Source organism: Hypanus sabinus, chromosome 10 (assembly GCF_030144855.1).
Source record: "Hypanus sabinus isolate sHypSab1 chromosome 10, sHypSab1.hap1, whole genome shotgun sequence".
Classification (NCBI taxonomy): domain Eukaryota; kingdom Metazoa; phylum Chordata; class Chondrichthyes; order Myliobatiformes; family Dasyatidae; genus Hypanus; species Hypanus sabinus.
In genome coordinates this window covers 12,851,388-12,871,332 of record NC_082715.1, presented here as the reverse complement: position 1 = coordinate 12,871,332, position 19,945 = coordinate 12,851,388, and the positions used below count along the sequence as shown (strand labels likewise).

The window sequence follows — 19,945 nt, the reverse complement described above, 5'->3', positions numbered from 1 at the left end:
GATTCATTTTTTTTGGATACAAATTTATATTCAGTTGAGGATAAAATTGTATTATGGGAAGCGATGAAAGCATATATAAGGGGTTAGATTATAAGTTATACATCTAAAATTAAGAAGGAATACATGGCAGAAATAGATCAATTGGAAAAAGATATCATAAAGTTATCATATATCTCAAAGATATATGTCAGAAGAAAAACAAAGACAACTTGTTAATAAAAAACTACAATATAATACACTCTAGACATATCGTACAGAAAAAGTAATTAATGAGAACTAAACAGAAATATTACAAATTAGGTGAAAGATCACATAAAATTCTTGCTTGGCAGTTGAAAAAAGAACAGGCTTCTAAAACAACAAATGCAATTAGAAGAAGTGTAAATAAGGTTACTTATAAACCTTTAGAAATTAATGAAACTTTAAAAAAATTTTATACTGAACTATATCAATCAGAATCACAAAATAAGAGCTGAGATAGATAAATTCTTATCACAAATAACCCTTCCAAAATTAAATTTGGAAGAACAGAAAGGATTAGATATGCCGTTTACATTAAAAGAGGTTGAAGAAGTGTTAGGATCACTTCAGAGTAATAAATCCCCAGGAGAAGATGGTTTTCCTCCTGAATTTTATAAAAAAATTAAAGATTTATTAATTTCTCCTTTTATGGAAGTAATATACCAAGTGGAAAGAATGCATAAACTCCCACAATCTTTTTTAACAGCGATCATAACTGTATTGCCAAAAAAAGATAGAGATCCTTTAAAACCAACATCATATAGGCCTATTTCTTTGTTGAATACAGATTATAAAATAATAGCAAAAATTTTATCTAATAGAATATCTAAATATTTACCAAAATTAATACATATGGATCAAACAGGTTTTATTAAAAACAGACAATCAATGGATAATATTACCCGGTTACTTAGTATAATTCATTTGGCACAAAAGAGAGAGGAAATGAGTGTGGCAGTTGCTTTGGATCCAGAAAAAGCATTTGATAGATTGGAATGGGATTTTTTATTTAAGGTATTGGGAAAATATGAGTTAGGAAAATCTTTTATACAATGGATTAAAACCTTAAATACTAATCCTCAAGCTAAAGTAGTTACAAATGGTCAGATTTGAACACCATTTTGCTTAACGAGGTCAACTAGACAATTAACTGTCCATTATCACATGCTTTATTTGTATTGGCAATAGAACCATTAGCTGAATTAATTAGAACAGATTCAGACATTGGGGGCTTTAGAGTTAATCAAGAAAAATATAAGATTAATTTATTTGATGATGATGTTTTGATTTATTTAACAAACCCATTGCAATCTTTGCAAAGATTATCTTTTAGATTGGAAGAATATGGGAAAGTATCAGGGTATAAAGTAAATTGGGATAAAAGTAAAATTTTACCCCTTACTAAAGGAAATTATAATTAATGTCAATTAGTAACTCAATTTCGATGGTCAATAAACGGGATAAATATTTAGGTATTAGAGTTGATAATGATGTAAAAAATTTATATAAACAAAATTATTTGCCATTATTAAAAAAAAGAGGATCTTGATAAATGGATGATGTTACCAATAACATTAATAGGTAGAGTTAATGCTGTAAAAATGAATATATTTCCTAGATTGCAATATTTATTTCAAACTTTACCAATACAATTACCTCACAAGTTTTTTCAAGAACTGAATGTAAGGAAATTTCTTTGGAAAGGAAAGATGTCAAGAATATCATTGGAAAAATTGACATGTAAATTTGATTTAGGAGGGTTACAACTTCCAGATTTTAAGAATCATTATAAAGCAAATCAACTTAGATTTATAGCGTCTTTTTTTGATGAAGAAAAACTGGCATGGATTAGAATAGAATTAGATAAGATAGGAGAAAACATACCAGAAGACTTTATTTATAAATGGGAATCCAAATGAATAAGGGAAAAAAAAGAATCTCCTATATTAAGACACTTGATTGATTTATGGAATAAGGTAAATATGGACGATGAGATAAGGAAATCTTTATTAGCAAAAAGTACTTTAATTCAAAATAGGCTTATTCCTTTTACAATGGATAATAAACTTTTACATAATTGGTTCCAAAAGGGGATTAAATATGTAGGTGATTGTTTTGAAGGAGGTATATTGATGTCATTTGATCAATTAAAAACTAAATATAAAATATCAAATAATACTCTTCTGTTATTTTCAATTAAAGGCTTATTTACAAGAAAAGCTGGGTCAAACAATGTTGATGCCAAAATCTAGTGAAATAGAAATATTAATTCAAAAAGGAAAAATTAAAAAAATTATATCTTGTATGTATAATTTGATTCAAAAACAGACAATTGAATTAGGAATTCATAAAACGACAAAAATGGGAATCTGATTTGAATGTTAAAATTGATGGAAAAAACTGGTCAAGATTATGTTCTGATAATATGAGAAATACAATAAATGTTCAACTTAGATTAATACAATATAATTTTTTACATCAATTATATATAACACCACAGAAAATAAATAGATTAAATTCAAATATGTCTGACCAATGTTTTCGATGTAATCAAGAAATTGGTACTTTTTTACATTCTACTTGGTCTTGTTTTAAAATTCAACCATTTTGGATAAATCTAAGACTTTTATTGGAACAAATTACTGGAATACATCTCCCACATAGTCCAGTATTATTTTTATTAGGAGACATTGAAGGGACAATACCGAAACTTAAATTGAATAAGTATCAGAAAAAATTAATAAAAATTGCATTGGCAGTAGCCAAAAAAGTTATCGCAGTTACTTGGAAATCTGATTTATATTTAACTATGGATCATTGGAATAATGAAATACATAGTTGTATTCCACTTGAAAAAATCACATACAATCTAAGAAATGGATATGATATATTTTTGAAAATTTGGCTCCCATACTTACAAAAGATAGGATTAAATGCATAGGTCCTTTGAAGATAAAATTATAAAGTAATTGGGGAAAGTAAAAATAAATATTTAAATTATTTTGAACTCCATGGAGCATGTGGGGATCCTTCGATATCCAGGCAATCTTTCTCTCTTTTTTTCCTTTCTTTAGATAAGGGTTAAGGGGGGGAGGGTTAAGGGGAGGGGGGAGGGTCAATATTATTTTTCTCACTTTTTTTATCATCACATTTATTCTTTGTAATTTTCTAAAATTTAATAAATAAATATAATTTTAAAAATCTTATTTTCTAGCACTTTTGTCTTCCATCTTTACCTTCTTAATGACTTTTTTAGTTGCGTTCTGCTGTTTTTAAAAAAGATTCCCAATCCTCTAACTTACCAAGAATTTTTCCTCTATATGTCTTCTCTTTGGCTTTTATATTGGCTTTGACTTCTCTTGTTAGCTATGGCTGAGTCATCTTTTCTTTTGAATATGTTTTCCTCTTTGAGATATATATATATCCTGTGCTTCTGAATTGCTTCCAGAAATTCCAGCCATTGCTCCTCTGCCGTATTCACTGCTAGTGTTCTTTTCCCATCAATTCTGGCCAATTACTCTCTCATGCTTGTGTAATTCCCTTTACTCCATTGTAATACTGATACATCTGACTTTAACTTCTCCTTCTCAAATTTCAGGGTGCATTCGATCATATGATGATCACTTGCCCTTTTATTTTAAGCTCTCTTATCAATTCTGGTTCATTGCACAACACCCAATCCTGAATAGTCAATCCTTTAGTGGCCTCAACCATGAATTGCTCGAAAAAAATGCCCCCCCCCCCCCCCCGGAAATCCAGCACCAACTTGATTATCCTGATCTACCTGCATATTGAAGTCCCCCATGTCTATTTTAACATGTTGGTAGCAATGACATAGGAAGGAAAAGCAATGAAGTCCTGAAGAGAGAATTTAGAGAGCTAGGTGGAAAGTTGAGTTGCAGGACCTCCAGTGTATTAATTTCTGGATTGCTACCTGTGCCACGAGCCAGTGAGGGTAGAAACAGGGATGTTTTGGCAGATAAACTGTGTGGCTGAAAAGCTGGTGCAGGGGGAAGGGATTCAGGTTCTTGGATCATTGGGATCTCTTCAGGGGGAGGTATGACCTGAAGCCAAGGAGGACCAATATTCTCGCAGGCAGGTTTGTTAGAGCTATTGGGGAGGGTTTAAACTCATCAGGCAGGGGGATGGGAACTGGAGTGAAGGGACTCAAGATAGGACAGATGGTAAGAATAGAAATATAGTGTGCAATCTGTCAGGAAGGGGAGGCTGATTCTAGGGTGAAATTGCAGCCAGCAGGCTGAGTATCAGTGTATTAGGGATGAAGAATCAATAAGGTTAGCAAATAGCAGTACTCAAAGTGTTATATCTCAAGCACAGAATATAAGAAATAAGGTGGATAATCTTGTTGCACTTTTACAGTTTCTCGGGTATGATGTGGCAATCATTGAATCACGGCTGTAGTTGGGAGCTGAATGTGCAAGGTTACATATTGTATCGGAGGATTAGGAAGGCAGGCAGAGGGGGTGGTGTGGCTCTGCCAATAAATCTTTAAATCATTAGAAAGATGTGAAATAGGATCGGAAGATGTTGAATCCTTATGGGTAAGAAACTGCAAAGGTAAAAGGCAAAAGGCAGTTTTAGACAGGCATCCAAACAGTAGATGAGCTGTGGACTACAGATTACAATGGGAAATAGAAAAGATATGTCAAAAGGGCAATGTTATGATAGTCATGGGAGATTTTAATGTGCTGGTGGATTGGGAAAATCAGTTGGCATTGGATCCCAAGAGAGTGAATTTGTTAGGTGCCTATGAGATGGCTTTTTAGAGCAGTTTGTCATTGAGCCTACTGGATTGGGTGTTGTGTAATGAATCAGAGGCGATTAGGGTGCTTAAAGTAAAGGAACCCTTAGGAGATGCTGGCAGGGATGACAGCAGAGCTGCAATGGCATGAGTTTCTGAGAAAAATGAGGAAGGTGGAAGAGAGATGTATTCCAAAAAGAAAGACATGCTTAATGGCAAATAGTACAACTGAGGCTGTCAAGGGAAGTCAAAGCTAAAAGCAAAAGAGGAGGCATGCAACAAAGCAAAAATTATTGGGAAGATAGAGGATTGGAAAATGTTTTAAAACCTACAGAGAGCATTGGAGGGAAAAGATGAAACATGAAACCAAGCTGGCAAATGATATCAAGATGGATAGAAAAAGTATATCAAAAATAAAAGGGAGATAAAACTGCTAGAAAATGAGGCTGGAGAAGTAATAATGGGGGTGGCATGGTAATGAGATGGCAGGTGAACTAAATGAGTATTTTGTATCAGTCTTCACTGTGGAATTCACTGGTAGTGTGCCAAGTATTGAAGGGGGTGAGGGAAGAGAAGTGAGTGTAGTTACTATTACAAAAAAGCTGAAAGACTTGAAGGTAGATAGGTATCTGGACCAGATGAACTGCACCCTAGGCTTCTGAAAGAGGTAGTGGTAGAGTTTGGATGCATTAGAAATGATCTTTCCAGAATCCAGAATCATTGGACTCTGGCATAGTTTTGGAGTACTGGAAAATTGCAAGTGTCACCCCACACTTTAAGGAAAGAGGAAGGCAGCAGAAAGGAAATTATAGACCAGTTAAACCTGACTTCAATGATTGGGAAGATGTTGGAGTCAGTTGTTACAGCTGAGGTTAGGGAGTACTTGGTGACACAGGACAAGATAGGACAAAGATAGCATGGTTTCCTTGAGGGAAAATCTTGCCTGATGAACCTGTAGGAATTCTTTGGGAAAATTACGAGTAGGATAAATGAAGGTAAAGCAGTGGATGTTTTGAGAAGGCCTTTCACAAGATGCCACTCGTGAGGCTGCTTACCAAGCTAATTGCCCAAGGTATTCCAGGATTGTTACTAACGTAGTTAGAGCATTGGCTAATTGATAGGAGGCAGTGAGGGAGAATAAAAGGATCCTTTTATGGTTGGTTTCCAGTGAACAGTGGTATTCCTCAGGGGTTGGTGTTGGGACTGCTTCCTTTTATGCATATAGATGATGGAATAGATGGCTTTTTTAGTACGTTTGCAGATGATATGAACATTAGTGGAAGGGCGAGTAGTGTTGAGGAAACAGGTAGGCTGCAGAAAGGCTAAGACAGATTAGGAGAATGGGCAAGAAAGTGGCAAATGAAATACAATGTTGGAAAATGTATGGTCACGCACTTTGATAGAAGAAATACATGTGCAGACTATTTTGTAATTGGGGGGAAAATCTAAAAGTCTAAGATACAAAGGGACTCCGGAGTCCTTCTGCAGAAGGTTAATTTGCAGGTTTAGTCAGTGGTGAGGAAGACAAATGCATTCATTTCAAGAGGTCTAGAATTTAAGAGCAGGGATGTGATGCTCAGGCTTTATAAGGCACTGGTGAAGCCAATCTTTGAGTATTGTGAACAGTTTTAGGCTCCTTATTTAATAAAAGATGTGCTGGCATTGGAGAGGGTTCAGGGAAGGTTCACAGGGATGATTCTGGGAATGAAAGGGTTATCATATGAGGCATGTTTGATGGCTCTGAGTTCATACTTGCTGCAATTTAGAAGGATGGGGGCTGCGGAATCCCATTGAAACCTTTTGTATGTTGGAAGGCCTTTACAGAGTAGATGTGGAAAGGAAGTTTCCCATTCAGATTCAGATTCAGTTTATTGTCATTTAGAAACCACAAATGCAATGCAGTTAAAAAATGAGACAACGTTCCCCCAGAATGATATCACAAAAGCATATGACAAAACAGACTACACCAGAAAATCCATGTAACGTTCAGCAATCCCCAATCCAGAGTCCGGAAAGGCTGCTGCGTATTATTATCGCGCTACTGTCTAGTGCGTTCCCCGGAAAGGAGCTCCAAATCCACTAGACAAAAACAAGACCAAAAACTAAAGCTATAAGACCTGCACAAAACCACATAATTACAACATATAGTTACAACAGTGCAAACAATAGCATAATTGATAAAAAAACAGACTATGGGCACAGTAAAAATAGTCCAAGATGTTGAAGGACTGTAAGTTCAAAAGAAATCGCCACAGTTTCCACAAGTTCCCAGGGTCCCGACAGACTTGCCATCCCACATCGGCGGCAGAAGGGAATACCCCCGCTATGGACTTCCAAGGCGCTGCCCGACTCAGCCTTGCAGACGCAGCCACAGTGGAAGCTCCGTTGAAACCAGCCTCGCAGACTCAGCACACACCGAAAGCAACCTGAGTCTGTCGAAAGGACTCTGAGTCTGTTGAACCTCCGAGCCAACGACCATCTCCTCCGGCACAGCTTCTCCGAGCACCATCCTCTGCCGTGCGTATTAAGACAGCCTCCTTTCTGTCCCCCCACACTCTCTCCCTCACACTATCACTCACCTCTCACACTCTCCCTCACTCTCCCACACTCTCCCTCACACATACAACTATACAAGATGTCGGGGTGGAGATACGTTTCTACCAAAGGAGGTATAAAGCACATCTTCCCTCTGCTAGCCTGCAGGTCACCCTTAAACAAGGTGTAACCTCTGCTTAGTCCCCCACCCCCATCCCAGATCAGCGTCACCTGAAGCCATTGGAGCAGGTGGCGGCTGGTCCTTCAGCAAGCAAATCATATGGACAATGTGCAACATGTGTAGCAAGAAAATCTTTCATTACACACTACAGGGCTGTGAAAGTGCAGATGAATGCGAGAAAACGATCAAACCAAGAGAGATCAAAGTCCTTATTGACAGTGTTCTGGTAGCTGTTAATATGAATACCTCTATATATACAATTCACTGTGCTCGTGTTGTTATCACAGGGCAAAAAATTGCACAGCATAAGATTTTTACACACACTGGTAATTACAAATTAGAGGGAACATTGGTCATGGGTAAGACTATGATTGCCCATTATATGCAACATGGCACATAATGTTTGAACAAACTTTTTTACTGTTTTCTGAACGTGTACACACACAACCTTCTGACATGCTGAATAGTCAGTAACAACCTTTTGCAACTCATTGCCCTGTCTCACCAAACTACTAAATAGTGTCTGATATTTGATTATGTGTGTGTACACTCAGAAACAGTCTTTTATATCTGCCAGTTCACCACTGCCATCTTCTAATACTTAATGCCCTATAATTGTTGGCCTGTATAGATCTAAGGAGCTATTAAAAATATGCAGTCCCTCAGACTATTGAAGTTGCTGGCCACATAGCGAGTCACAAATGTACCTTGGACAAACTCCTAAATGTTCTTGAGAACCACACAGAAGCTGTAATTGGCAAGTATAAGAGTCTTTAATCACACAGCAGGACTTCTGGGGAGAAAGTCTTAAGAACATTTCACAGTCGTAACACAATATTTTATACCTTTTAAACACAAAGATAACAATGAACAATTAACTGCAGTTACAGTGTATTTAATCACCTATTTAATCTCAAGATTTTAAATATAGTCAGGTAACTTTGCAGAATTACAAATGTACAATGGTAGCACATCCCAACTTGTAGAACATCTTTGAATATTTGATTACTTGTAACTAGTCAAAGAGCTTCTAAGCACAAATCCCAGGGACTAAAAATATTATAACGCTCTTCTTCCTTTCAGAATCAGAATCAGAACCACTTTATTGCCAGTATGTGCAACATACCAGAATTGATTGTGGTTCAATGCCAAGCATAAATCACGACAATACCATAACAGAGAACACAATAGCAACCAACAATTTACAAGATAATAATGCAAATAATTGTTGAGCAATCACCAATTAACACAAATGTCAATAATCAAACTGAAATAAACATGAACATATGAACGGAGAAATTAATTGTCAACAGAACAAAGAGAGCAGGAGAAACTATTTAACGGATGTTCTGCAGGGACAGTTAACTATTACACCTGGGTGGGTTTTGTTAAGAAGCTGGATAGCTAAAGGAAACCTTCGGAGATGATTTGTCTTTCTGGTGTTAATGGACTTGTAGTGTCTCGCTGATGGCAATTTGGAGAATAGTTGACTGCCACGGTGGGTGGAGTCAGCAGTAATTTTTCAGCTTTTTTCTTTGCTCTGGTAATTGGTAGCTGATAGTCAATGATCTTCTCCACTGAGTGGACCACTCACTGCAATCGAGAGAGAGGAGGTGATGTGAAACCAAACAGTGATTGAGCTGGTTGCAACATTCCCAATAATGGCTAAATTGAAATTCATCAGGGTGTGCCCCAAGGTGTTGAATTTCCTAGGCTGGCGTAGGAAGAGCAATCTCTGTTGACCTTTCCTGGTGATGAGCGTAACATGCTTGGCCCACTTCATTTCATTGGTAACGATCGTTCCTAGGAATTTGAATAACTCGACCACAGGGTGTTGTTGGCAGAAGTCAGTCCTCATTTCCACTGTCTTGATAGTATTAATCTCCAAGTTGATACCATTCTCAATGTTAGCAAGTCCAAAGAGCTGATTATGGACTTCAGAAAGGGTAAGATGAGGAAACACAAACCAATCCTCATAGAGGAATCAGAAGTGGAGGAGTGACCGATTTCAAATTCTTGGGTATCAGTAACTCTGAGGACCTAATGTGGACACAGCATATTGATGCACCTATAAAGAAGGCAAAACAACAGCTATATTTCATTAGCAGCTTGAGGGGATTTAGTTTGTCACCTAAAACACTCAAAAACTTCCACAAATGTACTGTGGAGAGCCTCTGACTGCCTGCATTGGGGTGGCGGGCAGATATTGCACAAGATCAAAGTAAGTTGCCGAAACTTGTAAAATTAGCCAGTTCGTTAACTTCAACCATGTTAATTTAAAAACAGTCCTGCCTAAATTCTGTCAGCATGTTGACTTTGCTTCCAGAGTTGAGAACATATTCGCCCTGATTTACACCAACATGGTGGTCTTTACAAAGTTGCTCCTCACTCCTGTTTTGTATACTCTTGCCACTTATCTATTATGCTAAATTTCTGCAAGCAGACTACTGATTAAAGGAATCAACAGAACAAGGAGAGCAGGAAAGACCATTTAACGGATGTCGTGCAGGGACTGTTAGGGTATTACACCTGGGTGAGTTTTGTTGAGAAGCTGGTTAGCTACAGGAAACCTTCGGAGATGATGTGTCATCCTGGTGATGATGGACTTGTAGCGTTTCGCTGATGACAATTTGGAGAATAGGTGATTGCTACGGTGGGTGGAGCTCAAAGGGAGATAAACATCTTGCCAGAAAAAACCACTTCAACATTACAGGACTGTTCCGAAAACACAAACTGGAGCATATTCAGGGAGGTGGTTGCCTACCCATTGCTGACTATGCGGGATCTGTAAATAGCTATACAGTCAATCAACAGAATGTGGCATATACTGCATGAATTCCACCATCGATAACAATTAGGAATTAATACACAGTTCTAGTGCTATTGTAATATTGGCAATGTTCTAATTTATTCTATATTCCTTTTAAGTACATAATTTGTTGACCAGTTAAACATTTTTTTTAATACCTTTTTACCTAGTTTCATGAAACTTCAGCTAATTGTGGTAGCTGTAATTGGGCCATGAAGTACTGGTTCCGATGTCTTCCAATTAACTGTAATATAATGTAAACACAAGGGAATCTGCAGATACTGGAAATTCAAGCAACACACACAAAATGCTGGTGGAGCGCAGCAGGCCAGGCAGCATCTATAGGAAGAAGTACAGTTGATGTTTTGGGTCGAGACCCTTTGTCAGGACTAACTGAAAGAAAAGATAGTAAGAGATTTGAAAGTGGGAGGGGAAGGGGGAGATCCAAAATGATAGGAGAAGACAGGAGGCAGAGGGATGAAGCTAAGAGCTGGAGGTTGATTGGCAAAAGGGCAAGCTAGAGAAGGGAGAGCAGCATGGGACGGGAGGCTTAGGGAGGAAGAAAGGGGAAGGGGAGCACCAGAGGAAGATGGAGAGCAGGCAAGGAATGATTGTGTGAGGGACAGAGAGAGAGAGAGAAAAAAAAGGGGGAAAATAAATAAATAAATAAATAAATAGATAGATAGATAGATAGATAGATAGATGGATTTTATAGATAGATAAATAAGGGATGGAGTAAGAAGGGGAGAAGGGGCATTAACGGAAGTTAGAGAAATCAATGTTCATGCCATCAGGTTGGAGGCTACCCAGACAGAATATAAGGTATTGTTCCTCCAACCTGAGTGTGGTTTCATCTTGACATTAGAGGACAGTAATGCAATGTGTATTGATTTGCTTTGATCTCATTCATCCTGTTGTGTTCCACAACCTCAAAGTTCTAATTATGAGGAGTAGGTTTTTGCAAATATTGTGGATGGGGTACATTTGTCAATTGTTACGGGAGGTACTTGCTGTGTAATAGATTTAATCTGATCCTTCATTTTGGATACTCATGGAACACATATACGCTACCTATAAAGGCTGGAACCATTTAATGGAGTGATTTCTAACTTTCAATCTTTCAGATCATGTATCCACTTTTTAAATACAGTTAACTTGATCTTAGCTGCTTGTGAGAACACTAATAATTGAACCATTGAGCAGGTTGTTAAAACTTTAAATCATTGCTTTTTCACAGAATAGAAATGTGAAGAAATATGAATTCTGGAAGGATGTTATTGCTTCCATTGAATTCAATTACAAAGCTTCTGCCTTCAAAGGTAAGACATTATTTCCTCTTAATAATACACAATTACTCACAAATTTTGTGGCAAATAGGTCTTGATGTGGCAATATTTCAGATGAATATTGTATCAGTAATTTTATTTGGTGGTTTGAAGACTATTTGAAGCTTGGCTATTCTTGCTGTTCTATATAGTTTTATGATTGGATCTCCTTTCAGGACCAGTTTTGATAATACATTTGACATACCTTGTGAATAAGGACCTTTGCATCAGATGTCAAATGCATTAAATCGTGTGCTGTTGTACAAGTCAGTTATGTCATGTGAAAAAGTACTGATTTAAGTAATTTTGACATTTACAAAGGAATAGTTTCCACTTTTTGTTTATTCTAGTAATACAATAAAACACGATGGTGGAATTCTTGTTAATTTTTATCTGAGAATGATTTAATTGTGATGCACTGTTTACTTTTCACTCAATAGATTGAAGAAGTGTGTGCGCAATTGATTAATTTCTTGGCATTATATCTGATTTTTGTTTGTATTATATGCCCCCATGTTTGATTATATCTTGGCTCATTATAATTTAATTTTAGATAAGCAATAAATATCAATTTTCTGTTGTTAACTTGTTAAGTGGATTTTAAAAAAATTATTGCATTTTCTTTGGCTAGTTGTTGTTTGGCACATCAGTATACGCTTCTATAAACTTGACACTTTGATGTGATTGCAAATGCTTAAGAATATAATACCTTGTGCATGAATGATTGTTGAAAACTTTGAATCCTAAATTTCATCATTGTATGAGTTCTTTCATTTCCTTTGGCTCATTTTTGTTTGCTTTCATTTATTTTTGTACAAAATTATTTGATTGTGAAGAGAATGGGTGGACCTTCATGATTACAACCTCCCAGGGATATTCCAACTCTAAGTGCCCATATTTGCTGATAAAGCATATTGAGTTTGGTTTTTGGTTTGACTTGGTGAACTTTATTTGTAAATATGGTTAAAACATTATTATGTCATAATATATCAAACCAGATAACAGGCTTGATGTTATCCATGTTCAGGCAATAATGGTCGAACACTGTTAGGGTTATAGTAGGAAATTGGAGAGCTTTGTTGTGAATGAGGTCAAATACTTAATACTTTGTAAAATATCTGATTCTTAGTTGTTCTCTCCACACTGAAGGAGGAAATCCTGATGAAGAGACAAGCATATATGAAAATTAGCACTTTTGATTCCCTTTTAAATGTCAAATATGTACACTTGTTGGGTCCTACCATATTGCTCTAGTTCTCAATGGACTGGAGCTTGCTAGGGAATGCTGGCAAGTTGCATAGTTTTGTGGATTCTACATGAATGCTAATGTCCTGAACTTGTTGGCTGTACTTTGCTGTGGTTTTATCCGTGGAGCCCGGTGAAGAAACAGAGAGTGAATGTTGCAGTTTCCAAGGGTTTACCAGATGAGACCTGGCACAGGAACACTGAGTCCATTTGTTCCAATAGAGAGCAAAGACAAGGAATTAACTAACCATTAATTAATGTTATATTTTGAATTATTTGTGAATATCTGAATGGTTGTTCTAGTTAAAACTTTAAAGTTTAAGATGTAATTGTCAACCAGCTTGGCTTCAGGTAGTGGTTAAAAGGGATGTTTGTTTTATTCAGCTGTTTTATAGGCAGGGCTTGTCTGTAGGTGATTATGTTGTATAACATCTCATGATTATGTCTTTCCACCATTAAGAACCTCACATTTTATGATCAGGACATCTCTCCAGCAAATTAACACTGGCAAATCTGTATTGACTTTTCAATATACACAAAATGCTGGGGCTTTGTGTGTTAAAACTATGAAGCTTTAGACGTAATTGTCAACCAGCTTGGCGTCAGGCAGTGGTGTAGAGAGATGTTTGTTTTATTCAGTTGTTTTATAGGCAGGGCTTGTCTTGTTGGATAACATTTCGTGATTATATCCTGTCACTATTCTTTTCAATAGATGCTGCCTGGCTTGCTGAGTTCCTGTAGCATTTAGTGTGTGTTGCTTTGGATTTCCAGCATCTGCAGATATTCTCATGTTTGTGTATTTACTTTACATTCAGGTTAATAAAATACATAGTTCTAGATATACCTACAAGCACAAGGGACTTAATAGGCTACTAGGAGTAGTGACCATGGTTCAAAGCAGGTTTTGCTTCACCGCTCCATGAGTCAGTGGGGAACTAGCCTTTGACCTTTATGCAAGGAATTAGCACTTTTGCAAATAATGGAGATACAAATGAACAAGTTAGTAATATGCTTTACAAGTATTAGGCACATTACATCTAGTATTAAGTTGATCCAAATTTATTTCTTTTGGAGAATGTGTTTACTCTCTGATGTGATGATATTTTCACTGTTCTTTGCTGCGAGTGAGGGGGTTGGGGACTTGCTGCTGTTGTTACCTTTTTTTCTGAGGAGGAGGGTGTTGGGAATTTGAGGCATTGTCACTGTTTTTCTGAAGAGGAGGGGTTTGGGGATTTTATGTTATTGTCGCTGTTTTTTTCTCTGCAAGGGAGAGGGGTTCGGGGTTTGTGAGTTTTTTTTCTTTTTCATTTTTGTGCCGGGGTGGGGGGTGGAGTTGATGTCTTTTCTTTCAGTAAGCCCATGTTTTTTCTGTATTTCATGGCTATCTGGAGTTGTACATGCGTACCTTGAAAATAAAATGAACCTATGAATATTTGGAGTCAATGTAATTTATGGGGTGGAATTGATGTAAGATTCATTTTTAAATTTTTGGATAATGTATTTACAAATTAATAATCAGGTTTATTAAAGTAACAATTAAATGGGGGAAGGCACACCACAAGGCTGTGTGCCTAACAGACTGTTCTACTCTCATGAGTATGAGACTAAACGAAACTCTATAAATTCACCAATGCAATCACCGTTGCTGGTGGAATCTCAGATGGTGATGAGGAGGCATGTAAGAGTGAGATGGGTCGACTGGTTGACTGGTACCATAACAATATATCAGCTTCCACTCAACGTCAGCAAGACAAAGGAGTTGATTATGGAGTTCAAGAAGGGAGACGTGGAAAAAACATGTTGAGGTGTCAGTAGTGGAAAGCTTCAAGTTCCAGGCATTAGCATCTTGGAGGATCAATACTGAGTCCAACATATTGATGCAATTTCAAAGGGAGCACACTCGTGGCTCTACTTTATTAGAATGGAGTTTGAGGAATTCAGTATGTCACCAAAGACTATGAATGTATGGTGGTGAGCCTTCTGACTGGCTGCCTCATACCTGGTATGGAGGCCTCAATGCACAGGATTGTAAGATACTGCAGTGGGTAGCTCAGTTAATTGAGGGCATAAACAACCCCACCAGTGAAGATATCTTCAAGCGTCAGTGCTTCAAGAAGGTGGCATCCATCATTAAGGTTCCTCACCAATAGGACATGCTCTCTTCATAGTACTACCATTGGGAATGAGGTACAGGGACCTGAAAACCCACACCAATGATTCAGAAACAGCTTCCTCCCCTCTGCCATTGGATTTCTGAATGGTCCATGAACACCAGTTTGTCATTATGTTCTTTGAACTATTTATTTATTCTTGACAATTACAGTAATTTTTTGTATTTGCACTGTACTGTTGCCATTTAAAAAATAAATTTCCCATTGAAGTCAGTGGTAATAAATCTGATTTTGAGCTTGATTGTTGTTTCTTGATTATTTCATTGCTAAACTTCTGAAGTACAAAACAAAATCTATAATAACTGCTGTACTTTTCGCAAATCTTGGTGAGCCTGAAGTAGCATGTGCGACATAAATGTATGTGAAACCTTGAAGTGTTTGTCTTGCTTAAATAAGTATAAAATAATTGAAAACTGTAGATTTGGAGAAAAAAATACAGATGTTCCTGTTAATGTTGAAGCTGATACACGACAAATGAGGAAAACCTGTTTTATAATTTTAAAAGTTTATCAGATTTTAACTTGCTGAACTTTGCTTGTTTCCCACCCTTAATTGTCAATGTCCGTCACTGTACACCAGAAGGATGTACAGAATTAATTATTCACAATTCCTCTCTGGACAAAGCAGGTCTAGAAAAGTAAGTACCCAATGCTCTCATTTTGCTTTGCCCATATTAATAAGTTTTGACTGGTAGCAATGAAAATATTATTTGTCTGTAAGGACAAAGTGGAATCAACATTTGTTAATACTTATTAATGGGCTGAATTCTATCAGGTTGTTCAAGGCACAAATTACTTGTGGGCGCCTACATGCAATGGTGCTTCGAGTTGTTTATTTTGTAGACAAAGCAACCAGTCTGTTTGTCATGCAGCTCCACCTGCCTTGTAATTACACCACATCTACTTAGTATTGATGTTGCATGATCATCACTTAATAGTCCTTTTGGCTGTTGCTTGGTGAATCTTAGGTATTTTAGTGACAACCACAGTAAAAAGAGTAATTCAAGTGTTGAATAACATGACATTCTTTAGGATATGTAAGTAGACTTTTGGATCATGCTTTGTTCTCATTGCCACCATCCGGAATGAAGTACAGAAGCCTGAAGGGATGCACTTAACAATTCAGGAACAGCTTCTTCCTCTCTGTCATCTGATTTCTGAATCGACATTGAACCCATTAACACTATCTCACTTCTTATTTTGCTGTATTTAATTTAACTATTAATTTATACATATATACAGTGCATATGTTTCATTTTTTTCTCTATTGTTATGTATTGCATTGCATTGCTGCTGCAAAGTCGGCAAATTTCATGACATGCCGGTGATATTAAACCTGATTCTGAAATTGGATCCAGAGGCCTTGGGATAGCCTACTAGGCAGACAGGAGACAGACATCAAGGAGCTTTCTAAATTTGTAACATTATTTTCAGTATAAAAATAAATAAAATAAAAACACTGCTTCTTTTGTTTCCATAGCGAATTCTTAAGCTTTGTTCTGTAATCTCCTCTGATACTACTTATGCTCATAGTCCCTGGAGATAATACTTTCTAGTGTATTATCTTTTTCAGATTTATTAAGAAATATGGTATAAGCCAGAAAAGTTATTTTATCTTTACATGTACTATTTTGTTACTATTTTGTCTTTCCACAAAGTGTGTTTGACTAAATGAGTCTTGTTACATTCTTTTCTGATTCTTTTGAATAACTATGTAATCAGGAAAGAATGATTCAGTGCTAACCATTTTTATTAGTAGCTGCTGCATCCTCATTACTACACAGCTTTCTTACTCTGACTTAAAACTACTTGAGCTGGAGTCATATATGGCTGATCGTTACCTGTTATAGGAGTTTATTTTTAGTAGGCAGTATTTACAGGTTCTTAAACACTAAGATATTTTCTGACCATTTGGCTTTAATAAACTTTTTTTTTTGGTTCCTTCTCCGTGCCTTGTGGTGAATTGGTTGTAACCTTGCTGTTTCTTAAGCATTTTCCCAAGGCTGAAATGGCAAACACGAGGAAGCATATTTTTAAGGTGCTTCGAAGTACATACAAGGGGGATGTTGGAGGTAAGTTTTTTACACAGCGTGGTGGGTGTGTGGAATGCACTGCCGGCGACAGTGGTAGAGGTGAATACATTATGGTCTTTGAAGAGACTGTCAGGTAGGTACACGGAGCTTAGAAAAATGGCTATGCGGTAGGGTAATTCTAGGCAGTTTTTTGAGTAGGTTACATCAGTGGTCAGCACAACATTGTGGGCTGAAGGGCCTGTAATGTGCTGTAGATTTCTATGATTCTATAATGCTATGATTTGTCTGTTTCATATGAGGCTGAGTTGCTAGATTGATGTTCAACCCAGCAATCATGGAAATCATGGAAGGAGCTGGCCGGATTCGAACCTCAGACCACTCACCTTGAAGTCCAGTGTGGATGCCACCAGCTGGCTGATTTAATAAACCTTGAAATGATTAAACTTTTATAGCTTTTCAAGACATTGAATACTTAAGTAACTGCACTGAATATAATCTGTATTTGCGGCATTCCTATTTCATTTGACCTAAGTATAAACACAATCAAATAGTACAATTATAGAAGAGTAGAGCTCTTTTCTGTACTTACTGGATCTTAAACACTTCAAAATTCTAAATGCAATGGATCATATTGAGAAATAATAATTGTTATACAGATGAAAATGGTAATCATTTTGTGCAAATTTCCAACTGTAGATGAATTGAGACACTTGTCAAAAATTGGAATGATTTCATTTATCTTGTTGGTAAAAATAGTGGCAGAAAAATGCCATTGAAATTAGCCTTTCCCTAGCTGAGGATTTTAACTTGAGGACCAGTGCTAGCTTTTCCCATGAAATTAGTAGAAGTATGGTCACCTGTCCTAAGGTCTGAGGACATAGTTTTTAAAGAATAGTTAATATACTGCAAAAAAACAGCAAAAGAAATATAACATGAACCTGTCAAATAAAATCAATGATCTGCCACTTTCTGTATGCTTTGTACTTAAATAATAGGGCAGGTTTTATGATGAAAATATTGAGAAGACTAATGATGCTATTATTTATCAATTATTAAAGTTTACACTGACTTGAAGAAGGTTGTGATGGCAGAGTGAGATGTACCATTGCAATTAGCTTTGAAGGATATGATGTTGCTACATTTGCATGCTAGACAACAACTGTACTCAGTTATGGTATAGTTTTGACATTACTAGTCCAAGCAACATCTTTGTCTGTCTTTGTTTCTACCATCTCTCACATGGCCACAGTTTCATTATTTCACTCTCTACTTGTGTCTAGGTTAATATAAATTAATCTATTTAAATCAATACTTAATTATTCTCTATTTCTCATTCAGTGACCAGGTTGAGATTTTTTTGGTCAGTGTCCTAGGCCCGGCTATTTTAAGCTGTTTTATCAATCAATGTTCCATTCAAGACACAATTCCTCAGATGACACCTACTTGAGCATGACTTCGATAATGTTCAGGCAAGGGCATTAGGCCTCCAAGAAGACCACAACCTTGTTGGAGGCTTGCACACTTCAATAACCTAGAGAGCTATGTTGGCCAGAGTCAGGGCCTTATGCTTTGGGCTCCTGTTAGGGTCACCCATGCCAAACAGGTCAAAGGGTAGGGGTCAGAAAGTATGGTCCATCAGCCCTGCAGATTTGACCCTGACTGGTCAAAAAAAATGTTGCGGAATTTTGAAGCAATGAAGAATCCTTCGATACAGATACAGAGGGAGGACTTACATTGCTGCCCTAAATGCCAGTGGCATAATGAACAGTAAGTATGGGCATTAGGGTGAAAGGCGAGGAATATTTGCCCCAAAAAAGTTGCCTGCCAATGACTACCTCCAACAAGAGCAAGTCTCTCTAAACACTCTTGATGTTCAATGACAGTACTTTTGCTGGTGTACCCACCATCAACATCCCTTGACCAGAATCTCAAATGGGGCACAATGGTGGTTAGCGAGACACTATTACAGCATGGGGCATTGAGTTTGGAGTTCAATTCTAATGTCATCTTTAAGAAGTTTGTACATCCTTCCAGTGAGTGTGTGGGTTTCCTCCAGGTGCTATTGTTCCTTCCCATATTCCAAATGCATACTAGTTAGAGAGTTAATTTTAAATTGTAAATTGTCTTCTGATTAGACTAGATGGTTTGCTGGGCGGTGCAGCTTGTCGTGCTGGAAGGACCTGTTCCATGCCATATATCTAAGTAAGTAAGTAAGTAGTCTACCTATATGAGTAATGTTGTTATGAGAAGAGATCAGATGCCAGCTATATAGTAGTAGGTGACTTTCCTGAAACCCTAAAACCTTTCAGGGGAGTGCTATGATGCTTAATACATGCCTGGATTGATACATCTCCAGAAGTGCTCGAGAAATTTAACACCAGGCCTAAGTAGGGTGTTTGATTGGCACCCTATCCATCATCCTGAACATTTATTCCCTCTGTCATCAATGCATCATCTACAAACCTGCTGGACAGCATTTTCCAAACCAGCACCTTCTTCTGTTATGAAAAAGGACAAGGGCAGCTGATGTATGAGAAGACACCATACCAAACAACATTCTTGAGCAAGTTCACCAGAACATTTGAACTGCAATGGTTCAAGAAGGTGGCTTAAAACCTCCTTAAGGACAGTTAAGCATGGCAAATATCTACTGGCCATGTCACTTGTTGAAAAGTGAATACGCTTTAGCAGTAATTTCTAAAAAGTGTCCAGTTGTATACCCTGTTTGCTTAAGTTCATAATGGGACTTTCCAAGCTCCAGTGTAATTAGTTTATATGTTCAGGAAGTGTAAGAATGAAAGTGTGAGCTGAGGTGCAATGTCTAATTGTTGACCTGCTGCATATATTTCTCTCAATGTATGTGT

The 19,945-nt window shown here is 37.1% G+C and overlaps 1 protein-coding gene across 1 annotated transcript in view; it reads left to right on the top strand.

The window, feature by feature from the left end:
- The window catches only part of nt5dc1 (5'-nucleotidase domain containing 1), a 619,201-nt gene that overhangs the window by 64,623 nt on the left and 534,633 nt on the right, over positions 1-19,945 (top strand). Inside the window, exon 6 of the mRNA XM_059981450.1 lies at positions 11,546-11,627. Coding sequence (XP_059837433.1) covers positions 11,546-11,627 — 82 coding nt within the window. The remainder of the gene's footprint in view (positions 1-11,545; positions 11,628-19,945) is intronic.